Source organism: Diorhabda carinulata, chromosome 11, assembly GCF_026250575.1.
Source record: "Diorhabda carinulata isolate Delta chromosome 11, icDioCari1.1, whole genome shotgun sequence".
Lineage (NCBI taxonomy): Eukaryota > Metazoa > Arthropoda > Insecta > Coleoptera > Chrysomelidae > Diorhabda > Diorhabda carinulata.
Window position 1 is genome coordinate 9299192 of NC_079470.1, and position 25537 is coordinate 9324728.

Genomic DNA, 25537 nt, shown 5'->3' on the forward strand with positions numbered 1-25537 from the left:
GATTTTAATCTTTATATCAGTTGTAGAAAGACCTCCAATGTCCATTTCTCTTAAAATACATTTTAATGTATTTTCCCTGTGTTTATATTTTTCTTATCGCTGATTCCAAAGACAATCATGCCCAAAAATTTGTACATAATACTTTCCTACTATTATTTTCTTTACATTATTTAATAACCTCACGTAAAGCAATAGAAAACTGTTCAAGGTTCAACCAAAGATAAAGGCGTGAAGGTTTACACGCTTTAACTTGTTAGCAATCTCCAAAAATGAACATTTTTGTTTTCGCCTTGGTATTTCAGGAACGAAAATAGTTGGAATCTTTCTGTTTGCAGCTTTAAAAGTTTTATAAAAGGGTGATACAGGGTCGCAAAAACAGAATGTCTATATCTTCAATAATAGCTGAGATACAGTGCAGTCTCAACTAACATAAAAATGTTAATAGAGCAGTTTCCACGCTTTAACGGACTCATTCAATTGTCTGTTTAGGTAGTTAAATAATTCACAACTTTGAAAAACAATTTCTTAACATAAAATATTAATAATATAAATAAATAAAGAGGTTTCAATAATCTGACTACTGTTCCCGTTGGATGTTAAGATTTGATAAGTTATATGTCTAAGGGACATATGGAAACGCTTATGAAGACATTGAGGACGGTCAGTTTACAATACAAATACAATAGTAAGTAGATAGATTATACATTAATATAAGACAGAAATGGTGGTGGCGAGATAATTAGGTCCTACTATTGGTTTGTTGGGTCTTTTGGCAAATAATAAGAAACGATTTGTTATATAAAAATATATACACACAAAAAATAAAACATAAATAAATTCTTATTCTACAATTATAGAAAATTATTTAAATTTCTGTCGCAGCGAAGGTTTTTTGCAATTTTGTAACATTATTCCAAGTTTTTGATACGATAGCACCATCACGAACTGACAAGCAGTAAACATAATTCTTTGCGGCCAAGTAAAAACCTTATAGACTGCATACAGCCACACACCGTGGCAGAAATATATTGAAAAATATCTAAAAATTAAAAAAAAAAATGTTTCTGTTGTAAGTTAAATTCAAAGAAAGAAGCGAGTTAAACTAAAAATGTTATTGAAAAATAAACAACTTTGGAAATACTTATTTATTAACTTTAATGTGGCTATTGATATTTTTGTATTTTATAGTCATAAAACAATTTATTTTGATTTAATGTCGAAAACCAATCAACAAATTTTAAATGCTGCTCGAAAACAAAATAATTATAAATTTAAAAATTGATTATTGATTTTTTTCAAACCGCTGTCATCACACGCCTGCGAAGGCCCATATAGATGGACTCCGTTCGTCTATTATAAAACAATCGCTCCAGCTAAATAGGCGCAAAATCAAACTAGAGACCGGACTTCTAACTGGACACTGCCATCTAAGACGTAACCTTCGCACCATGGTCATTACGGATTATCCGTAGTGCCGCTGGTGCATGGAAGAGGACGAAACTGTAGACCACGTTATCTATGAGTGCCCTGCACTAACACGAGTGCGGTTTAAACACCTGGGCAAGCCCCACAATCTGCCTAACGACATCAAAGGGTTCAAGCCAAAGCGCCTGTCTCAAATGACATCGGACTTTGGTAACGTCAAGTGGAGTACGACGGGCCTAGCTGAAGGCATATGTGCTGACGACTTCAACGGCCACCCACTCCTATGAACTATGAATGAATTTCTTTCAATCCTCGATACATTTCTTAAACATACAATTCTCCTGGGTTGGTCTTTTCGATTCCTTCGCCTTTGATGTTTGCTTTTAGAACTTTTTATTATAGCAGGCGGTTTCTTTTTACCATTGGATTCTACGCTTTAGGATTAAGGGTTAAGGGGACTTCGTTAGTAAATTCATATATCTCAAATTAACTTGAAAAAACTGAAATCTTCATGGTGCGCAGTTGAGGCAGACACACACTACTCAAAAGCTACAACCAGAGAAGATCCGCTGAAAGTATCAACAGGAGTTCTTTTGGGGCACTGTCAGCCCAACTGAGACCTAAAGATGCTAGATTTAGCAGAGAACGCAGCATGCAGATATGTTCCGCAGAGGACAAAGCTTCTATCCAAATGGCACCTCTAGGCCAGGGGCTATTGGTGAATCTAGTTCTGCATTCATATACAAATTTACATTCTAAGACTAATTTTAGAAAACCCATAAAAATATCTTTCAGTTACTCTTACTAATAAAGGTAATACTTACAAAATTTGATAAAACATAAATATTGCAGTCAATACAACTGCCGATTTTTCAAATTTAACAAAATTATACTTCTTGGGTAAGATTAATTCTATAATAATTGGCATAACTATAAAGGTATGTAACATATGATTCAGCCATGAAGGGAAAAATAAATCAAGTATTTCAGGAAATACCAATTCTCGATCTGTATGCCATAATATCCAGAATATTGACATAACCATTAAAGTTGACGGAAAAAGTATGGTATTGTACATAACAGCTCTAGTTTTGCCTAATCTTTTTTGAGTGATTAAAGAGAATTTCATTAGTTTGGAAACCTCATCCATAATAGCAACTATCATGAACAATATCTGGAAAATCTAAAACAAGTTATCCAATTATCAATATGAATCAGATAGATTGTGAATATAAAATATGAGTTAGTCACATCATATTACCCTAGAAAACTATTTTCAAAATCATCAATCAAATACAAAACAATAAAATAAATTTTTTGTTTATTATATTATAACATATTTCAGATACGAGATATACAATACAGAGTGTTTGATTAAGAATCGTTCATATAGTCCCTAAATACATACAAAAAATACAGTAGGGTGATTCCGTTCTAACTGTGATATTCAATGTCCTGTATTGTTTTTTTGTACTAGTCATTAATTAATAATCAATTAATAAAAATTTTGTGTTAATTGAATAATTCTTAAGATATTTAAACATTATTTTTATACAATATAACTTGCCACTTAAAGAAAACTTATACTACATCACTTGAATGTCAGTACCGTGTCATGTCCATTCCTAGAATTTACCGATAAATTATTAATTTTTTTTGTCGTAACAAATGATTTAAACTAATTACCTTATAAATTCTAATGTTTATGATCAAACTGAGGAAAATTGATGCACTTGTTGTTTAATATCTTAAGTTACCATGTCAGTACCGTGGATAAATGAGTCAGTACCGTGGAACTCAAAATCCGACATTTGTGTCTTGCTCGTGATACTTTGAAGTTGTAGTAAATTCCTCTTAGAGTTTTATTTTTACAGTAAAATAGATGAATAATATGCATAAAAAAGTTAGAAAAGTTAAATTTTAAAATCTTGAAATTTTGAATACAAAAAATCACAGTTAGAACGGAATCACCCAGTAATCCCTAGGGCCGTAGGCTCTGGGAGGCGGGGGCTTAAGAACCAAATAATAAAATAAAATAATTTATGAGATGAATTTCTTTATAAAAACATCAGGCGCAATGTACCAAAAAATTGTTCCAATACGGAAACACTACATTAATTTCTTTTTTACTTTATATATAACTTAATATAGCTGCACGAATTTATTTGTGCAAGACAGCGTGCAATGCAAGACGCAATATTTCTTGATCGAAAGCATGCGCAGATAAAATTCAGCTGATTGTTTCATGCAAGATCTCGCACTTGCAACTGTATCGGTTTGGTGTCATTCTATCGCGTGCAAGTTGCAATTCCAGGGAGAAATCTAGTTACTTTTGGCTCAACAGATCAGTTGACTTTCATAAAACTTTATTCTCATTATTAACCTAAGCACAAAATATTGAATGGAATTTGAGGTTAAGATTTTGATCAATACTATTTTCTGTCTATCACACTACAAAAGCCTAGTTTTGATATTTCCATTTTTAAACCGCATACAAATATTAAATAAAATTCAAAATTCATCTCTGCAATATACGAGTATTAATCTTGCGATAAACACGTATTTCCCTGTCCCATACAATGCGGGGATTCCCCTCGTATTATTTCTGAGCTGCGAAATTTAAAATTCGACAGTTCAGAATCAATTTCGCTTACTATGTCAATTGTGTTCTTATAAAATTAAATTACTTTATTCAATTTGTGTTTCTAGTTTTTGAATTGTATGAATATTGATTTCAAGATCTACTAAAAAGTAAAAGAAGACTTTGTACAATTGCTAATACATTTAAAGCAAGTATTTAAATAGTGCTGAAGAAAGTTCAATGAAGATTATTGATGAAGTAGACGAAAATATATGTAGAGAAAATATAAATAAAATAGTAAAACTGGGCAAACAATTGGAACTACTTGTTACGAATTGGGTGAACTGAATATAAAAAATAAATCCTCAATACTGTGTTGCACCATATGTAAAAATGCAGATAAAACATAAAATAGAAATCGAAGAATCAGTAGATGGTGAAATTTTGTTAAATACAGGTTAACAAGAAAGTATGTTCTTAAGTAAAGAAAATAATAAAATTTCGAAAGGTAAAACTTTCTACTTAAAAAAGATGATGTAACGTTATTTTAGATAGTTCCAGACAGCGAATAAATACTGCTTTTGGAATTATTTGATCTATGTGTTAACTAATTTTTGATTAACACATCACTCAATAAGTCGTGTGACTAACTAAGAAAATAATATATTTTGCGAAAAATCGATTTTATTCATCAATGTAATCTCATTCAAGAACAATATAATCATTCCAACGCTTCTCTAACTTCTCGATGCCGTGTTTTTTGCAATCGTTCATTTGAGCTCAATTTCTTACGGGCCAACTTTTTTTTGAGATCGCGAATAGCCAGTAGTCACTTGCGTGTATTGTCTTGATGCTCTTTTTTTCGACATATGAGGCCGTTTTTCCTTGATATTTGCATTCAAAAGTTATAACAATTCTATGTAGTATGCGCTATTCATAGAGATAGTTAATGAACAATATTCCATGCGCATTCTAAAGTACTGAGGCCATAACCTTCCCAATTGATTGTTCTGCCTTTGGACGCTTCGGACGTAGTTCATCGGATGCAGTCCACTCGGATGATGATCGTTTTGATTCCGGAGTGAAGTAATGGATCCATGTTTCATCCATTGCCAGATATCGATGCAAAAAATCTGATTAATTACGTGTAAACATGGCCAAACACTGCTCTGAATCATCATCATTATGATGATGAATAATGAAAGAAAATCATCAATTTGATTTAAAATAAAACAAAAATCTTAGTTCAAGACACAAACCATCAAAAATTATTAATCGAAGGAATGATATACATAAAACAAGAGAGGTTTTCTCTGAATGATAGGCAAGGTATAAAAATCTCAGGAAAATTTACCATAAATTGATTGATTAGTTTATTTCAATCTACCTGATATGAAATCGTTTGGTTGAAATTTTATTCACATTGATTTCAATATTGTGTTTTTATTAATGATTTTAAGGAATCTACTAATACGTTTTTATCTATATACAAATATTTTAATCATCATATAGTAATTATTATTTTCTAAATGCTCCCAAAGAAGGAGCGAAACGTTAAGTTATATGTAATTAGGTAAAAATTTGAAATTTAATCGGTGTTTGATTATTTCAACAACCTACGAACCCAAAAAATTAGTAAAAAAATTAATATTATACTCAAATTTATTAAATTTATGGTTCTGAAACTATAAAGTATCTTGTAAGAACTTCAACTAAAGTACCGAAGAAATTGTTCAATTATGTACCTAAACAAAGAATAAATAGAAGATCAAATTTTTATAAAAGTTTCAAGAGATAAAAGTTTTTTTTGTAGATCATGACACTTCTTGAAAAGAAAAAAAAAGTGTAAATAATATAGATGAAATCCCATTAAATTGGTTCTTATGTGTATCAAAGTACTTCTTATAGGAATATAAATTTCATTGTTTAAGAAATAAAACTCATGTCAACTAAATCATAAATATTACACCACTGTGTAAAAAACTATTGAACTGTGATTTACTACTAGAGTTCTGTATGGTTTGAAAATATTTTTCTGGATAATAACTTCATTTATAAATGTTAAATACTCACAAAATTCCATAAAGTGAAAAAACAGAATTCAAATCCAGCAAAGTCTGCTATGTCTTCACCAAACTCTTTTTCCCTACCACTCTTTTTCATTTTATATCCCAATTCCATAAAATATATTAGAGAGTACAAATTAAGAGATAGTACAGAACCGTACATTATCACAGGAAAGAAGTTTGCCATTGTAAAAAATATGAAAAGCAAAACTACACTCAACAGACCTTTAAAGAGAGCTACTTTATTATATTGGATTCTTCGACTAAATAATAAACATATTTACAAGAGATATGATTATCACACACTGTCAATGTATTTATTTCTAATGACTGAATCAAAATATGCTGTAACTAATAAAAAGGGAAGATAAATGTTATCTTGAGCCAGTGATAACAATTGTATTGTGAGAAAGAATTGTAGACTATAATTTTAATCTAATGATTTGTAAAAAACTTTCGTTTCATCATATTACAGAATGAAAATATTCAGTTAAGACCCTTCTTGTGCAAAAACCTATCGTAATGGTAAGTTATATGCCGTACATACTTCTATTGATTATAATGTTAGTCATAAATAAGGCCGACCAAACAGGATGCAACTGTTTTGAAACAAAGGTTGCAAACCGGTTGATATTGCAATGGTTTGGCAACCTCGGCAACCTATAACTGCGGGGAGCCGCACACGAGGTGACTCGAATGAAACTAGTTTGCAATCGGTTGTATGTGACCATGATTCCGCGGTCGCAGTTGCGTTGCAGGTGATGTTTCATTTGATTATCGCATGTTTATTTTGTTTATTTTTTCGATATGAAAAATCAAGAACTAAACCTCAAATTTGTGGGAGAAGTGTTTATCGACATTTGATAAAAAGCTATAAACAGTTCTTGTGCTGCTACGAGCCTAGAGTTCACATTTTGACTTAGGTATGGATGGATCCAATATTCTCTCTGTACCATGCGTTGTCTGATGTATTGAGAATAATCAATGAGGTCTTCCTCATCTAAGTCTGAATACCTTGAAAAATTACGTTTCACTGCAGCACCAACTGATTTAATACTGCTTACGAGTCGTATCCGTTTGCGCTCAAAAGTTTTGATTCCAAAACAAAAAAAAAGATCAACTGGTTTATATTCTTTATTTGAAAACAGTTGCACCGTGGGCGGTCTACCTAAATGTAAATACTTCTACTATAGTTCGTTCAACTTACTATAGTTTATTTGAAAAGGTCCACTACATCATAGAACATAAACGAGAAGACAAAAATATTGTTTATTTAAATTTAACAAGGATACATGAAGTACATTTTGTAAAAAAGTTTGGCAAGATAAACTGGTTACAAATGATAAACAGATATTTATAGAATGTGTGTTGGGATATACTACTTTTAAATATAATGGTGCTACCTTCTCTAAAATTTATGTCATCATAGTTAAATGAATGATATTTATTTTTGATTTGTGATTATTTAATTCTGAATTTCATTGGAAATAGTATAAATTAGCTTGATTTATTGAAAATAAAAGTGTTCATAAAACAATGACTATTCGGAATAATAATTTAAATGTTTATTTATAAAATAATTAAAGGACAAACGGACGTGCAGAATAATGCGCAGGTCAGTCTATTCGGTTTCAGCTCCTGACAATGTTGCCAAAGATAATTTCAAAACATTCGCAAAAGATAAAATGATATCAAAACTTTCCAGTCAGCGAGCTGAAACGAATCGTTTTCAATCGTCTTTCGTCAACTATTTTGTTTGTGGAAAGAATTATTTGTACCTATTATGATTTGAAACCAAAAAAAAACAATCAAGAGTTTTGTATTCAGAATGGAAAATGACTAGGTACTACAGGTGTAAAATATATGGGAATTGGTTTATAATTTAGGTAAAGCTGGTTTAAACTTTGATCATAACTATTGGAAAATATCACACAGAATATTTAAGAAAAAACCGACAAACCAATAGTAGATTTTAGCTCCATTTTCACAGAGTTAATATTGTTACAAATTTATATTTATTTTTTCAATTGCCACCTGATCGAATTTATAATACCAGTTCTATATTGAATACAAGTTTTTTTATTATGGTATGTTGAATTAGTTATGCATATACGCAATTCAAACAATAAATACGTAATATTACTGCCAACTGTTCATGTAAGAAATATTATAAATTTTAAAATTCAGATAAATGTTGAAGGAACAAATTGTATTCTAAAATGCGTATCCCGGATGTCGTAATTATAGAAACTATTGCTAAAAAAGCTTTGAATGTCATATATTATTATTTATTTATTCAAGTATAGGAGTATATTCTAATTTTAAAAAATTTGATTCAATTATAAAATACTTTTTTTACTTACGAAATTCCAATTTGTTAAGTAAAAGTAGTGATACAATCTTAAATTTTCAAACATTTCTGGATTAGGTTTTTCTGCATAATGAAGAAAAATCTGATAATTCCACGCGTATAAATCCAACAAAGCTAATCCCATATAAATGGGAAAATTGAGTTTTTGTAACATTTCCATCACAGTTTCACTTTTTCTCGACAATTATTTTTTTTAAGTACAAAAGTTTATTAATATTGTTCGAAAAATAAGCACACATATACCCTAAACACGATTACTTAGACACAAACTAAATTATATCAGTTCACTTTTGACAAATATGTTATTATTTTATATAAACTATTTCAAAATAAACCCGACTCGCTCTAATTTGAGGTTAACTCAGCACTTCAGAAAGCAAGAGCATTAAATATCTAATAAAACAATTTCAGTGGCGTGTTACCAAAGCTTGTGTAAAATGTCAAGGAGATACACAACAGAAAAATTCATTAGTAAGATTTATGTCTACACAGAATAAAAATCTCTTGATTACGCATTATTTTTTGATTATACAGGAAGATAGTGATTTTTAGCAATACTTTCAGAAATAGGTATTTTTTAAAGATTCTTATATAAGGCTTATGGTGAATTGACTATAAAAAGAGTTCACATAGGAGAACAGTTTTTATCAGTGATATAAAATCTTCTATAATTAGAGTTATATATAGAGAGGAATAGCGTTTTCATTCAATAACTCACCAATCAATATGTATAATTTTTAACGTTTGTTTTTGACACGAGCATAAACTTTTAATACTAAGAAACATACTAGAACTCTTGAAAATTTGAATATCTATCTAATAATCAAATTTATAAATAATTCTTTATATTTCAATTGAAATATTAATTTGCCTTCTGATGTTCCGCCTATGGTTCAAATGACCATCATCTCAATCGACCTCATGCTCATAATCGACGCCTGCGTAATTCTTATGCACTTTGGACCTTAAAATGTTATGAGTAAGGAGTTACTGTTATATTTTGATCTGGTGGATAAGTGTTTGTTACAGATAACCTTCATACATATATATGTATATTTATTAGTGTAGTTTTAATTAGTATATATACAATAATTTCTCAAGAATATGTCAATTACACAACAGTATTATTATATTGTTGCTGTATCTTATTAACTGAAAATATTAGATAATGCAATAATGGAAAACACGTTTATTCGAGAATTAGATATAAACATTGGTTCAAGAAGTACAGTATTAAAATTGCACCAAAAAATAGAAGGCGATGTTAGTTGTGTAGTTTGGGATGCGGCAATAATTTTAGCTAAATATTTAGAAAAATTGAATGAAAATAATGTAGGATATTTTAGAAATAAAGCAATAATTGAATTAGGAGCAGGAGTGGGTTGCGTTGGAATAACTGCAGCTGCATTAGGGTATGTAGTTTAACTAAGCAAGTTTAACACTATGTAGCAGAGCTACATGTAGCACAGCTATATAACTCTGCTACAAGTTTAATAAGGGACTGTTATTTAGCCGGGCTATATAGCAAATTTAAGCCTATTTTCTCTTCTGAAAATATCACAGTTGCTGCGGCGAAAGCAGCAGCTGTTGCAAGAACTACCTTCTTCATCGACACCTGATTGGGAACTGAACACTCTGGTTTCTCTCAAGCTATATGTAGCTCTGCTACACGGAATGGCATCAAATTTACTTATAGCAGAGCTATATGTAGCTGACGGAGCTATATCTATATATTGTTCAAAAATATATTTTCTAGTGGTGATGTTACTTTATCAGACTTACCAGAAGCTTTACCATTGCTGAATTTAAATGTAATAGAAAATAAAATGTGTTGGGAAGGAAATCAGGGTTTAATACGAATAATTCCTCTAGATTGGGGAACAGAGGTTGAATTAAAGTCTCCAGATATAATTTTATTGGCAGATTGTGTTTATTACGAAGAGGTATTGTTATTTTACTTGATTTTTGGTGTAAATTACGTCGAATTCCAACGAGTACAGAATTAAGTGTTATATACTCAATTATATTAATTTGTATTTTTATTTCAGTCAGTATTGCCATTAATAAGAACATTAAAAGCATTAGCAAGAAGTGATACAGAAATTTTAGTATGCCAGGAAATTAGGGATACTCAGAAACAAGTGGAATGCTGGGAATTGTTTATTAAAAATCTCAAGAAGTATTTTACAATTACTATAGTACCAATGGAAGATCATCATGAAGAGTTCTCTAGCTTGGATATTGTGATTTTAAAATTAATAAAATTGTAACATTTTTATATCTTTTAGAAAGAAAAAATTACACATTTCTCGGGATCTATGAACAGTCTTTCGATGAATTGGATTCAATTAAATGTAAACTGAGTTGAGATTTGTATGTGACACTGTACAATGCAATTAACCAAATAACTTGAGTAAAACAGCATTAGACCCATTTACAAGTGAAAGAGAGGTAACTATAGACGCATCCACCCTTAATAGAGCTAAGCTGATATTTTCCAATGAAGTTAAGTAGTCGTCCTGGATAAAAGATGGTATTATGGGTGTACCAAATAGATATCAAACCCACCATCACACTTCCAAATAAAACAAATATCAGGCAAAACTTTTCAAAATTTAAGGGCTTGATCTGCTTGGTATCACAGGGGTGATGTCAACATACTCCTACCACAGCCTTAGAGGCGATGCTAAAATCTGTCTCACCTTCATCTTATAGTAAAAAAAAATTTTAAACCAGACAATCTGATAGGTCATTTAATGATTCTACAATTGATTAAAGTAGAAAGCAGTGACAAACCAATGGACCCAATTCATAGCATGACAAACATCCCATTTGATGTGGTAACCTCTCTAGTATATAGATGATTTGAAACTAGCTCAGGTAACTGAATTGGGCATTTTTCAACTAAAAGACAAGCTCTCTGTACCATTGGAAAAATTACTCACTATTTTTCAGGTAGAGTTTATCTATATCTATGCTCAGGAGTGTTGGCATCTGTTGTAAGCACATTCTCTTCGATAGCTAAGCGGCCTTCAAGGGTATTGAGTGCACGTCCAAGCTAGTGATGGCGTACAAACGAACCCACGAAGTACTACCTATCAGAAATAAAGTAACTCTAATGTGGCAAACATGGTATACCAGGCAATGAAGCAGACCACCTAACTAAAAAAAGGGCAAATATGTTTCAGACCAGAGACCTACTGTAATGTCATGAGGAGTCACATCAATAACAAATAGATGACTAAAAAATCAGATGGAGTCTTATTGTCTAAGACAATCCAAAATTCATAATCATATCAGCTAATAAGAGTGACGAACTTCTTGAGTCCGAAATCGTCATTAAACTGCCCTTTATGACGATGGGCATAACAGAGAACAGCAACTGCAGATTCTGCGAGATAGCCATAGAGGCAGCAGAACATCTCTGCAAATGTCCTTTCGATTTCATCAAAAAGCTTAGGTATCTCGAAGGAGTGCTAATTCATTGTGAAATAAGACTTAGGTAACCCCCAAAACTAGCTTTCATTGAGAAGAGTCTATGTATTTCTGAAGTAGAACAATAAGATGCAGAATCTTGTAAAAAATATCTTTTAAGTATAGGTGTAGAGTAGCTGAAAAACTAATACGATTCACCAAACAATCTACAATCTAGGTTATTTTTAAAATGTAGTAGCTCTATGAATAGTCAAAGGTGATATAAAGTCATGCCTTGAGAATATTTTTTTTTTGTTTGGTAGTCATAACTTAATTTTCCAATTTTATATTAAAAGAAAATGTGAACAGTCTTGGTTTTATTATTTAAAATATTGTTAAACTTGAGTTGATGCCTAGAGTTTCTTATTGTACATCAAACTATTCTACATGTAACAGTTATTCAAGTTGTTCAAGGTCAAAGTAAAAAATCAGAAAACGGTATTATTTGTTTAGTAAACCCATAACCGTGTCGGAAAAACATGTAATTTTATGGTTGAATGACCAAGGTCGAATACCATTTCCCTTTAGATACTTGTATATAGTTTATGTATTTAAAATTTTTAACTCACATGAAATCGTAGTTGACATATTTTGCTCAGAAAAAAATGGTCTTACATTTTTTAAAGATAAAAGTCCATGAAAGCACTAATATTGATTGTCCTATAACTCATACTTGCCACAATAAATCTCAACAAAATAATAGACAAAAAATACCGACAGTTTACATATAAGAGACATCACACTACTTCAGATTAAATATTACAGATGTCTCAGTAAGACTCAGAAATGAAATTATGTGAAAGATACAAAAGGTAAATCATGTAAAGGCATAGCAAAGTGCAAGAACACAGTTATCGATTAAAAACAGCTGTGGAATTTAATTCCACGGTCAGACAGTGAAGCAACACTGAATATATCCGATTTAAATGACCGAGGTCACAGCGGCATTTCGAGAGAAACCAAAACGTTGATATATCTGTAGTATTTAATGTGGGACACTTTTACAAATTTACACCACAAATTTAATATTGACTATAGAGAGAACAGCATTAAGTGGAATTGGAAGTGATACGTAGCTCTCAGTCTTTCTAGTCTCCATTAAAATCAAAACTTGTTATTTTCCCCTGTGCATCGTTGCGATGCAATTAGAATAGAGGTATATTGATGTTCTTTTTATCTTATCACAAGTTTGGGTTCACCTGAACAAACTCCTCTATATTTGATATCAACTCCTAGTATACATAGGACATTTTGATCATATCTACCGACAGTGAAACTTCAATTTATAATATATTTCAATGAAAAACATATTTTCATTCAACTGATATAAGCATTGTTCAATTTTTCATATTAGAATAGTTTTATTCTATTCTTTCGATGAATCATATTGAATTTCTCTTTGTCGCTAAGTTGTCACAACTGATATTGGTACTCACGCAAAAATTGAGCGTCACTTGTCATTCACTTCATTTTATATGTTCTGCAACAGCATTTTAAGAGATTATACAATAAATTTGGAATAGAAGTGAGTATTTCACGCTGAATTGACAGATTTTCACAACGTTTTTGATTACTAGTATTTGATTGAAGCTGACAAAATATAACTGTACTTTATTCATTTTTTTTTAAAATAAAGAATGAATAGGATTTAAAAATACATGAGATCTAGCAAAACATTTTATCTACAAATTAAGGTTACAAAACAAAAAATATATATACAAATACCTAAAATGCTTAAGTACAACTTAAATTCAACAATAAAAATATTTTAATCTTAATTAAATACAATATTCAGCCAAAAAGTGTCCATATTTGAATAGCTTTAATCATAGTTACCGTAGTTCCAATACCAACATATTATTGTACTACGAGGTTCATTCGTGAAGTAAGTTCTGTTTCCCTTATTCCCCGCGGAAGCGCTACGAGCGGATTTCAGACCACGCGCGGCAGTTTCTCATGAAGCAGAACGACATAAAGTTGATTTGAGCTCAGGCACACTTCGTTCACTTTGAGACCGAAGAGGCTTTATACTAATCAATTTTTTGCTGCACAAATAAAGAGAGAAAGGTTAACAAAAAGTGTGGTTTTGTTTTTATTCGAGGCTTTCATTGTAACTGAAAGTTTTCTACATGACTTCAGCTGTAACGTTTTTAATCATACTCCTCCCAACTTCGAGTTAATATAAATTTCCATTTAATGTAGTTTCCTTGATCACCAGAGGTGCAGCAGCGACTATTAGCTCAAAAGAACTTGTTATGTCACAGTTGAATATACAGGCATCTACATTTTAAGAAGAGGCTATACAAAAACTTCATTAAGACTGGAAAACTGTCGACAGTGGTAGATTTTCGTGCATTAAATGTGTGTACTGGTTCTTTTTAATATCAAAAAGGAATTCACTTTACTAACAACCCTTGTATGTAACTTCTTTACTAATCAATTTGAAAGAACATAAATCGATATTTTGGTTTATTAACATGTTCACTACCTCTGCGCTAAATGTTTCGAAAACTTGTAAATGTTAATAAAGGGAAATATAAAAAAACGATACACCATTACTAGCTCTAAAACCGAGGGTGCCATCAGAAGATCAAGTTGGATCAATTCCCCAGATATACCAAGCGACAGAAAACTACCATTTGCATCGCAACCTTTGTCTACAAAATGGTAGAAGACACCATCACGGGCTCCTGTGTTTCTATCACCATCGATTCAACTCCCTCTTGTCTTGTGAATGGAAACTTCGACAGTATGAGTTATTTAAACCTTCTTGACAACACAGAAGAAGATAAGCGGAGGGGCAAGCAAGTGTAGTATCGTCGTATAAAAGGACTATTATTCTTCTTCAAAGGACTTCAAAGTTCTCATAAGTTAATTGGCGCAGTCAGTAGGAAGTGAAATCTGATCAGAAACACAGATGCTAGCAAATGGAGATTGGAATTTTTAATGTTATTGTCATATCTATAATTTTAAAGTACCTAAAGATTAATTCAAAGCGTAGATCTGTTGTTTAAAGTTGAAAATTGATCTGCTTCTTTACTTAAAAATGTCCTAATAGTTTAGAACGTATGTAAACCAAAAAAAAATCCATAAAATACGAATTTCAAATAATGGAAACTATAGATTTCATAAAACGAACATCTAATATCTATATAGGTATATATAGTTATAACATTTTAGTTTAGACATTGATTGAGTTAACACTCACTCATATATCCTACATAAAATTCTATTCTGATATTATGGGCCGATTTGTTGGAATATTTCTTTGTCTTGGCATCCGTATATGTATCACTTTTTTAATATTGTCACTGTGATGAATGAGATCCGTTTTGTGTCTCCATTCCCATCTATCGAGTTCTTCTCTTCTTCTCTTTCTATCGAAATAACTAATGATGCAGCTAGCTGGGATCCACAATAACGCAGTAACTAAAACTACAGTACCAACGATATTGTCACGAAGGAAGAGGAGAACTTTGTTTATGTTGATATCTTCAATTATGTCCCAGAAACGTTCAACTACATCTTGCACTGTCTTTTCACAATGACCCTGTACGAAATTATATAGTTTACTAAATTATTTCTTACACTGCATCAAAATGCTTACGTTATTACAAAATCCTTGAATACAAGGTGTACCATCAGCTAAAATATCAGCAGAATCCACAGGTGAACATGTTTCATTGATATTTGATCTACAGCATCTCTTACATGCATTTTCAACTAAAAAGAAATGCAATTAGAAAATTTTAAAATAATTAAAAATTTAAAAAAAATAGATTAATATAAATAATGAGCTACTGGAAATATGGTCATAGAAATTTTATCAAAGGTAGAAAAACATGTGGAGTGGTGGTCTCCAGTTATGTTGGAAGAATTTCAGAAGTCTAAGAGACTTAAGTGTTGTGATGTCATGGAGTTGATTCATCTTTATGAGCAGCATGAGTTTCTATGGAATGTGTTAATGGAATAATAAAATTTATAAATTGTTGTGCATCTTCTAACTTCAGCTCATTTACGAGTGTGGAACTCGCTCCTAATTCATTTCTTCTATCCACCCATTTCCTCACCTAACAGTTCCTTTTTTCACTGTCCGTTTTTGGACAATTTTGTATGCCATAATAAAAGCAAACGCCTAAGGTGATTCCATTTACATGAATAAAATAATTTATAATAAATAAACTTATCACGAGTGGAGTCTCATAGAATGGAAAAATGATGAACTTATTTGAGTTGAAATAGTAGTGATATTCCGCTATCATAGAACCTAATAATGATAATTTACTTACTTATATCGCACATGCAGCTTTGCATACCCTGTGTTTCACAGAAAGGTATACATTTCCCATTTTTACACTTGCCTCTCTCCTGGCAGTCCGTACCATCTGACATTGGAGGACTTTTAGGACATTCCGCTTGTTGTCCAGTACATAAAGATTCTTGCTCGCAAGTAGCATACTGTGCATCTCTACATTTAGCTCCGTTTCGCATGAACTGACAGTTTTGACAACATGGCGAGTTTTTATCACTAAAATACAAATTGGGATCGAATTTTTTTTCAAGGGTATAAGATATTTTTAATACCTGCACATCGCTTTCGGTCTCAATTTACAATCTTTGTCGCAACACACATCATTATCTTCTGTACCAAGAAGACCTGCATCGCATTCTTCGTCACCTTCGACTCGTAAATTACCACAAAAGCTTTCTTCCGGTTCTGAAAAGCATCTTCCGGATTTTGCCTGTAACACTTTTCTGATGGATCTCAAGCTGCAAGGTGAAAATCTCTAAAACAAATACGGATCTCGTTTTAGTTCTTCCAAATAATAAAAAAACAGAAAAGAATTTAGTAAATTGAAAATTAATTTACCTTATTATTGACATCATAGCCGCTAACACTATAGGTATACATGAGATAGGAACCACCCTGACTAGCACTTGGAGAACATTCTGGAATATCGGGATCATGTTCTGAACCCCAGTTGTGTCCAAACTCGTGAGCTGTCACTAAATCTGCTTCTCTGGTAATCACTCTTTGCCCATAATGATTTCTACTAGAGCTCAGACCAGAATTCAAGTATAACGTGTATCCATTTTTAAAATATTCTATAAAAATATTTCAAAATAAAAACTGGAGTATTATAAGTTTTATGCGAGGAATGCAAACATATAATATTTAAGCAAACAAATACTGTGCCACATTAAAGAAAGAAAAATATAAAAAAAAAATAAATATGAAGACATAAGGGGGCAAAATTAGAAAAAGAACATTTTTTTGCATCATGAACATAATCAAAATGCCAATACTGCGTTAACAAAATTTTCCAACCAAAAGATAATACAAAATTATAAATTTATTATACATAAATAAAGTCTTCCAAAGTTGAGGAAATTCATAAATATTGGATTTATATTAAAAATTATTAACTGTTTCAGTCACTCTAATTTTGTCTGTAATATAGTGAAAACAGGAATAGGTTGAGTTATGCCCTTATGTCTTTTTCGTTATTACCCCTAAATAGTATTTCCGAAAAGCAATAAGGTCACAACACGTATATATCGATCTAAATATTGGTTATCCAGACATGAGTAGATCCACAAGGACATAAATCAAGCATCAGATTTTTTAATACCTTAGACACATAACTATAGTTATAAAAAAGTTCAGTGCTGTTACTAAGGAACAACTTATGATATTCCAAAACGACGTACATGGCAGAAAGCAATAATTTCACTTAATACCTTATAAATTAACATACTGCAAATATGTAACAATACCATCGGAACTTATTTTTAGCTTTGTAGTAGTAAATAGAATGCTGAGCTGGGACAGATGTATAGCAAGCCATATGGTGACGTTCATCCGGGGGGCGCGTTTGAGTTAGCTGGGACACGTGAAGAGGATGCCTTCTGATCGTTACCCGCAGTTCCTGTAGGACGGCGACTGAGAGGAAGACCGTGCTTTTGCTAGATGAAGGTCATTGATGTGGACCTCATCTAGTTAAGGGTTCGTCGTTGAAAGTACGATGGTCAGGACAGAAAAAATTGGCAGTCGATTGTTGAGGAGGTCCTAGTTCTCAAAAAACCGTAGCGCCGGTTAAAGAAGTAGTAAATAGAATATACGAAAACGAGGCACGTGGAGGAAATTAAATTATGTCTTCATAATTATTTAAAAGTCTTGACCGTAATAAGAGTGTCCACATTTTCAACAAATTCATAGTACTGGGATATTGAGTGCGATCACGACTACTCCACTATTAAGATGACAGAAAAGGGGGTAATACATAATAATCATTATTATGATTATTAACAATTGGTCCAATCAGCTGGATGAAAAAAAAAAACAGTTTCGTGTCGTAGGAATGACTTTGGAAAAAAAAGTAAAATAAAGTTAAATTTCTAGCCTAAAGTACTGTGGTTTTATTATATTGTTGAATATAAGGAAACATTGGAAAAAATAGGACGATTTCAAAAAATGATGTTCAAACGTTTGGAAAATGTGCAAACAGCGAGATTTTAGAACCAAAATGTTATTGCAATCTAGTTCCCACTCTTTGCACCAGGGTATTAAAATATTTGCAGCAGAAATAGCTTCGTCACAGCTGACAGAATGTTTAGCAGTTCGAAGCTTCTCTAATGTTTAAACTTCATTAGATGTGATTTCTTTTACTTTCTCTTCATCTGTTCAAGTTATCATCTTTAATCCATTTTCTAAGGTCTTCTGAAATTTCTGAACATTCTCTTTTTCGTTATCATTTTGTTTGAGCATTGGATTTCCTGACCATATATTTTTCTAGGATTTAATTAGAGTTGACGGTTTTACTTGTTGCCTTGCAAATGCTGCATTGATAACCTCGTCTTTAATTTCTAATTTCTTTAAAAATTATGTGATATCTGCGTCTGGTTGGCACACAATATCCATCAGTAAACGCTTTTTATAATGCGCCTTTAATGTCTAGATGACATTCTAATCCATTGGTTGTATAAGAGCCGTTGAGCTATTAGGCAAATACTTAACCTAAAAAGTTTGAAACAATAAAAAAAAGTCTCTTCATCCAAAGAAAAATTACCTCTACGTAGCCATTTTTTGTTTTAACTTTTAAGTCAACCATATCGGGATGTCCAAGAAATAAAACCCATAAACTTTTTGTTATGGCTTAGGAATGGTTTAGAATATTTTATTTTAAGCAGTCTACTGAAAAGTACCATTTTAGAGTTATGTCATATTTTAGTAGAGCCAGTGATATGTTTCTTTATTTATCTGTTAGTTTTTGTATTTGAAAGTTGATAATTTTCTAAATTGAAGTCAATTTGTTTTAAATGTATTCACAACTAGTTAACTGTGATTTAAAATTCAGATTTTTGTTGCTATACATAAAAGAGTGTAACTAATAGGATAACATGATGACCAAAAACTGAAACTTGTTAAAACACCATTTTAGAATTTAAGAACTTCCTCAATTTTTGTGGGGCATTTTAAGTAGATAATATATATGAACTGTGCAATTTTAATCCCAAACCCAAAAAAATATCAACCATTATATTAGTAAGACATTTGTTAGAAAGCACCAATAAATACCTGGGGTGCAAATACCACCCACGGAATTGCGTCTAGGAGACCCAACATAAGCCAAGCCCAATATACCACCTTCGAACTTGAGATCAGTAAAGAGGTGGGCTAAGCAGAAATCTTTATGAGTGTATTCTCTGCTGAATACCTAACCATCAAATAAATAAGTTAGACACTACAAATATACATAATATGCTGCTATTTTACGGATATTCAGTCAAACTCACATACTTTTAAATACTACCACAACCAGAGGAGAGTTACATTAAAGCAAAATTAATAATAATTTGTACCAATTTAAATAACTACATATTTTTGTCATAATGTAGCAAAATTACTGACGAACAACTTTGGTTTCAATATATAATTGATTTATGTTTTTAAATCGTCTGGATTTTAGGTCTCTTCTGTCTATTAATAATTTTTGAACGATCAAAATATGATATTGACACAGACAATTTGCTTATTTATATTAATCAATAGATCATGAATACAAATATCAAAATGGAAGTTTATTTTTTTGTTTTTGTGTCGCTGTCTACGTAGGGCAGACACCTCACTATTTAGAAAATAGACTAAAAGGTCATCAATACATTTATTTATTTAGATTTAAAAATTATTGGAACGTAAACTAATACATGAAAAAGAAAATTTTTAGTAATGGTTCGCAATGAAATAATGAAAAAGTGAATTTCTATTTTCAGTTTATTTTATTTTGATATTCATGATGTATGTAATCTATTTATTAATATAAATAAGCAAATATTCAGTATACATATCTTATTTTGATAAAGACAAAAAGTAGTTGAAACGTCAAAGTTTTAATCTCTTTCAAAGATTATTGAAAGAAACCAATTTTATAAGAGAAGAGACCTAAAACAAAGACGATTTAAAAACAAACATATAAAAGGTCTAAGATTTAAGAAATTAGAGAAATATATATAATTGATTTGAGTTATCAAATAAGTACATTTATACAAATTTATATTACAAAGCTTAGAATAGATAAAACATAAAAAATAATAACCCTTGCTACAAACGCCTCCTCGGGTATTCAGTCTAGGAGATGCAATGTATGCCAAACCGAGCACAACAGAATTGCTACTTCTAAACGTTTGATGTGTAAATAAATGTGCCAAACAGAAATTAACATTATCTTGATTTCTGGAGAAAGCCTAGGAAAAAATAAAAAAAATTATAATATAAAAATCATTTTTCTGTTGAATCGTGTACAAATTTTATATATCAATTATATAAGTTATGAGCAGTTGCCTGTAAAATTAATTGAATGATTACAGGCAGTTTAAAAGGGTGAAAGCAGACTCACAACAATGAAATTTAAATTTATTTCATTATATAGAATAGTTGCAAATATATAAGTAAATAAAAAAACATACAAATTCACTTTATATTCTCAGGAAGGTTTTGGTTGACCACCCAAGAAATTGGCATCGCACTTTGGAGTACAAAAAATTTTGGAGGTTGGTTCAAGTTGTTCTAAGTTTGTTCCAAAAGCTAGAACAACTCATATAATAGCTATTTATCAAAAGTAAGGTGGCGACGGCATATTTTTTTACCTATAAATCAAGCACAAGAAGGCAGCTAGCGAACCCGGTGTTCATGAGCCTGTAAAGTAAGTCTTGAAAACATTGCTACAGGTGTGACTATGTTCGAAAGCTCGGATGAGCATATGTCGTGGTACTATGGGTAGAACAGAGTCAGGTCAGCGACTTTTCTTCTATGCTCTAAGCTGTCCAAGTGTCTGGTCGATTCTATATTGAGTCGAGCATCCTAAGGGTATGGTTGAGAGCCGAGATACAAATGTGCGAGCAATAATGAAAAGTTAGACGAATCTGGGCATATTAGAGAATTACAAACTGTTGCGGAGTATATAGCTTTTTGGTAAGAGGAAAGAGAAAAATATAATCGATTTGCTTAAAATTTCTAAAAAATATTTTTATCCGATAGCAACATTCTAGAACAATTGAGAACAACTCAGAGCGACAGCGACAGCTCGAAAGAGTTATTTTTTGCAAAATTTATGAACAAAATTTTTTTGTTGACATTACAAATTGGAACAGTATACAACAAAACTAGAGCCAGGATAATAATCGTTTTTATTTTTCAATTTTTTTTAACAGTTTCATTCTCAGCTCTATGCCGTTTTGGAACAAAGCAGAACCAACTTAGAACAACTGTAATTTTTGTACCTCCAAAGTTTGGTACCAACTTCTTGGTGGTTTTTGGTTGTCATTATCATGATTATCGATGAACATTTCTATTTGCTATTCTGAAGTATTGTCACCTTTTGAAAATCTATTTAGTCAATATATTTCCGAATGTTGGTATACCATTAAGGGCTGTAGGAACGTCAATTTGGTTATTATGTGGAGAACAGCTTTCAAACCAGTATTTCATAAAAGCATGCAAAGCATAATACAAAAATATTTATAAAAAACTGTTAAACAAGTAAAAACAGTCAAGTTACAGAGAAAGTAACTGTTTCATAAGGCATTCGTAAATAATTTGAAATAACCTATGATTAGATAATTGTATTTATTCGTGCTAGGCTTATATTATTGAAATAACTGAAATACATTCACATAAAAAAAATAAAAAAAATCATGCTATCATATATTTGTAACATAAACAGTCTATTATTATAAATATATATGATCTATTCAATCCATTATACATATTATATATATATATATATATATATATATATATATATATATATATGCATCTAAATGTTCTTGATTTTAGGTCTCTTCTGTTTCAAAATTAGTTTTTTTTTGATAGTTTTTAAAAGAAAGATAAAATTTGACGTTTCAACTTTTCTTTAAGTCTTTATCTTTATTAAAAACTTTACTAAAAACATTTATATGCATTAATGTATCAAAAGGTCTAAGAAATAAGAAATATATATTTAAAATGGATTGAATAGATAATTTTTAACTCATTCAGTCATTATTTTGCGCAAGTTTAAAATTAAAAAATAATACAAGCAAAAATTGTGTATTTTAGAGTACTTTTTGGATACAAAACAATTTGTAAGGTTATAATATCACTAATACTTTGATCTTTGAATTCTTTACAGTAACAGCCACTCAAAACTTTTTCTATCGTATTTAATTTACCTCTAGCAAGTTCCTAACGTCCCATTTTTCTCTAACCATATTGTAATGAGCTTCCCCAGATTTAATTCTTGTGGGATCACTGTGAACTACTATTTTTTTGATAACAAATCCCATACCTTTGAAACCATCTACTTCTTGTCTGTCTTGCCAACTGGTGTCATTATAGATCTTATGAACACGATCTATTAAACTTATCTGAAAATAAAAACCTAGATATGAGGTTATATACAAGGCTATATATTATATTTAGAATTGTAGCCGACTAAAATTGAGTTCTTTTAGCTCTGTATTTGTGTGAGGTCAGCTAATATTCCATCACTACAGTTTAATACATGTTTTTACAGCATCGACTATTGTTCTCCATTCATTTCTGTCCTGAATTTGGATTTTATAGTGTTTACTATATCCCCATTTCAGGGGCGAACCCAGAGATAGGCGACGGAGGAAATGCCCTCCCCCCAAGCTAACCATCCTGGTACAGAAAAAAAATAAAAATAATCAACCTCAACTGAAACTAATATAAGTTTATTGATAATATGAATAATATGTGATATGAACAAGTATTACTATTTCATAAAATGTATCCAGAGCTGAGCAGGACTAGAGCACTTAAAGTATCATAAATATTTCATAAGATCGAAAAAGCTATAAATGTTAGAAAACATCTAAATAATTTGAGTCAAATTTATAGCTCTATTTTGTAAATTCTAATAAATTTAATTGATTACCGCTATATATTTGAGATGTGGAAATCAAAGAAAAAATTAATTTTTTCTTATTGGAACCAAGTTCAAAGTTGATTTTATCCTTATTTTAATATTCATGATGAAGGTGATCTATAGATCAATATAAATAAGTAAATTGTCAGTGTCAATATCATATTTTCATAAAGATTTAAAGAAAAGTCGAAACGTCAAAATTTATCTTTCTTTTAAAAACTATAAAAAAACTAATTTTAAAACAGAAGAGACCTAAAATCACGAACATTTAGATGCATTAATATATCCAAAGGTCTAAGAAATAAGAAATTGAAAAAATTAATATATATATACTTAAAGGTGTGGACTATTTCAAAGCTGAGGTTATTTATCTTTACCATTTCTGGTTTGTGAACCCCCTCTTTCTCTATTAATTTCCATACATTTTATCCTGAGTTTTTTAACCCTCTCTTTCTTGACTCCCTCACATTTTTTTCTAAAATGCCTTCGAGACCTTTTCAGTATCTTGCTAGTTAAATTATCAACATATACTATTATTTGTCTTGACTTATTAATACTTCCATTGATATTGGATGCCCTTATTATGCAATCCACTGCAATATTAAACTATACCTCCAAGAGTTCATCACCCCAGTAATTATTTCAAATTTAAATGACATATTTGACATAAATAAAATTGTAAAACTAACTTAAAACTATAACAGTACAAAGTTTATGTAATTTTATAATGTTATTGTTGCAAAATTGCTCACTGGTACCGATCATAAAGTTGGTGGCTTTATATTAGTTTGATAAGCTGATTACATTATGTTGTGACTGTTTTTATGGGGAACGATTTCTAAGAAGGCCTTTTTATATGTTAATGGTATTCTAGAGATTTTAGAGTCTGATTTATCTATATACTGAATATGAACACTTTGGGATAAAAATTACACCACACTGAATTTGAATAAGTGTGTCAAAAATTAGATAAGTGTTTAGTCATGAGTGTTAGTGGATAGTTTAGTGAATATATGAATTCTGTGTGTATGAACTGTTTAAATAAATAAGAAGAACATTATATTATTCAATCTACAAAACCAAAAATATTTTAATAGTTGTAAACACTTTTTTGATAAAATATTGAAGACAAATGTGGTATGGTGATTCTTATAAATTACTTACCAAATAATTAATTGTAGTCTTGGTATTACTGCCCCCCATTTCCTGAAAAAACCTGTAGTCAGCCACCAACAGTAAGGGACACCTAGTTTTTGTAGGTGTATATTCATACTGATCAATTTGTCTCTTTTGTCTTTCATGTATTTCATCTACCTCATCATCTCCTTCCAGTTCAGCACCTTCTTTAATATAATCACATACTTTTGGTCTTGATACATCAGGAGGTAAATTTTCAGGTTCCCAACTAAATTTGATGTCAGACTGTTTGTAAATAATCATTGTACGGTTATCTGCATTAGGTAAATGTCTCCAAGAGGGCTCAACATGGTATGTTTCCTCTGGTAAATGGATACTACCAGTCAATACCCCATCTTCCATATGCACATTAACATGAGAATTTGTTTCACCAAACAACCTTCCATGATAAAAATCATCATGGTCTATGAATATAATGTTGGATGAAGTTTAATATCACAAAATCAATTAATTACATGCTTACTAATATGAACAGTAGTTTCCTTTCCATCTCCATCTACTGCATATGCCTTAAAATTAGAATGTAAAATATCCCTTTTTGGTGATAAAATTAGTCTGAAGTCCCTGCCATGGGTTCTCAGATTAACTTCTTTAATGTGGTTAAAAGGGTGTGTACCTTCATTTAATCCTCTTTTAACTATTTTATGATTAAGTTCATCGGCATGGACTGTTTCAAAATATTTCAAATTTTTATTTAATGAACCTTAAAAAAAATATTTGATATAAATTAGATACTTACGTAAAATAAAGTGTATACCTTCTGTATTGCTTAAAATTACAGATAACAAACTAAAATTAATACAGATATAACAGCCAGGTTTCATTTTAATGAATTCTAAAATTGGTTTTAAATTTCTAATGTTTAAAATTAAGAATTGGAAACATTTTTAAAATATCAAGTTTATATACTATCACAAAATATTCGATTGATTCTTCTTCTATTTTTTAGTTTCTTTTAGGATAAATCTAACTACATGCAGTACATTTATAATGC

General features: G+C 30.8%; 4 protein-coding genes and 1 long non-coding RNA gene across 7 annotated transcripts in view; 1 reads left to right on the forward strand and 4 right to left on the reverse strand.

The window, feature by feature from the left end:
• The window catches only part of LOC130899569 (androgen-dependent TFPI-regulating protein-like), a 20829-nt gene extending 12107 nt beyond the window's left edge, over window positions 1-8722 (reverse strand). The window contains exon 1 of the mRNA XM_057809599.1: window positions 8436-8722. Coding sequence (XP_057665582.1) covers window positions 8436-8603 — 168 coding nt within the window. The 5' untranslated portion in view covers window positions 8604-8722. The remainder of the gene's footprint in view (window positions 1-8435) is intronic.
• LOC130899570 (androgen-dependent TFPI-regulating protein-like) lies at window positions 791-6580 on the reverse strand. The gene is made up of 3 exons (XM_057809600.1): window positions 6080-6580; window positions 2250-2608; window positions 791-1039 (listed from the first exon to the last, which is right to left on the reverse strand). The coding sequence occupies exons 1-3, from the start codon at window positions 6257-6259 to the stop codon at window positions 862-864; spliced, it is 717 nt and encodes a 238-aa protein (XP_057665583.1). The 5' UTR covers window positions 6260-6580; the 3' UTR covers window positions 791-861.
• A 214-nt stretch (window positions 8723-8936) lies between the features above and the next one.
• On the forward strand, window positions 8937-12356 carry LOC130899571 (protein N-lysine methyltransferase METTL21D-like). 2 transcript variants are annotated; one of them, XR_009060043.1, is made up of 4 exons: window positions 8937-9855; window positions 10200-10386; window positions 10492-11323; window positions 11399-12356. XR_009060043.1 is itself a non-coding variant. In XM_057809602.1 (3 exons), exons 1-3 carry the CDS (start codon window positions 9620-9622, stop codon window positions 10711-10713), a joined length of 645 nt encoding a protein of 214 aa, XP_057665585.1. In that variant the 5' UTR covers window positions 8937-9619; the 3' UTR covers window positions 10714-12356. The 2 variants fall into 2 exon arrangements, 1 of the variants encoding a protein (XP_057665585.1); XM_057809602.1 differs by having other exon boundaries at window positions 10492-12356.
• A 1225-nt stretch (window positions 12357-13581) lies between these two features.
• Window positions 13582-25502, reverse strand: LOC130899567 (ADAM 17-like protease). Of its 2 annotated transcripts, none has more exons than XM_057809594.1 (10): window positions 25301-25502; window positions 25007-25246; window positions 24511-24947; window positions 22628-22822; window positions 20515-20662; window positions 16788-17023; window positions 16502-16704; window positions 16207-16445; window positions 15525-15640; window positions 13582-15467 (listed from the first exon to the last, which is right to left on the reverse strand). In XM_057809594.1, the coding sequence occupies exons 1-10, from the start codon at window positions 25365-25367 to the stop codon at window positions 15147-15149; spliced, it is 2202 nt and encodes a 733-aa protein (XP_057665577.1). In that variant the 5' UTR covers window positions 25368-25502; the 3' UTR covers window positions 13582-15146. The 2 variants fall into 2 exon arrangements, with proteins under 2 accessions (XP_057665577.1, XP_057665578.1); XM_057809595.1 differs by lacking the exon at window positions 20515-20662 and adding an exon at window positions 19497-19635 and having other exon boundaries at window positions 25301-25483.
• Window positions 18673-19448, reverse strand: LOC130899572 (uncharacterized). The gene is made up of 2 exons (XR_009060044.1): window positions 18988-19448; window positions 18673-18935 (listed from the first exon to the last, which is right to left on the reverse strand). It is a non-coding gene; the product is annotated as an uncharacterized LOC130899572 (long non-coding RNA).
• Window positions 25503-25537: the final 35 nt, after the last annotated feature.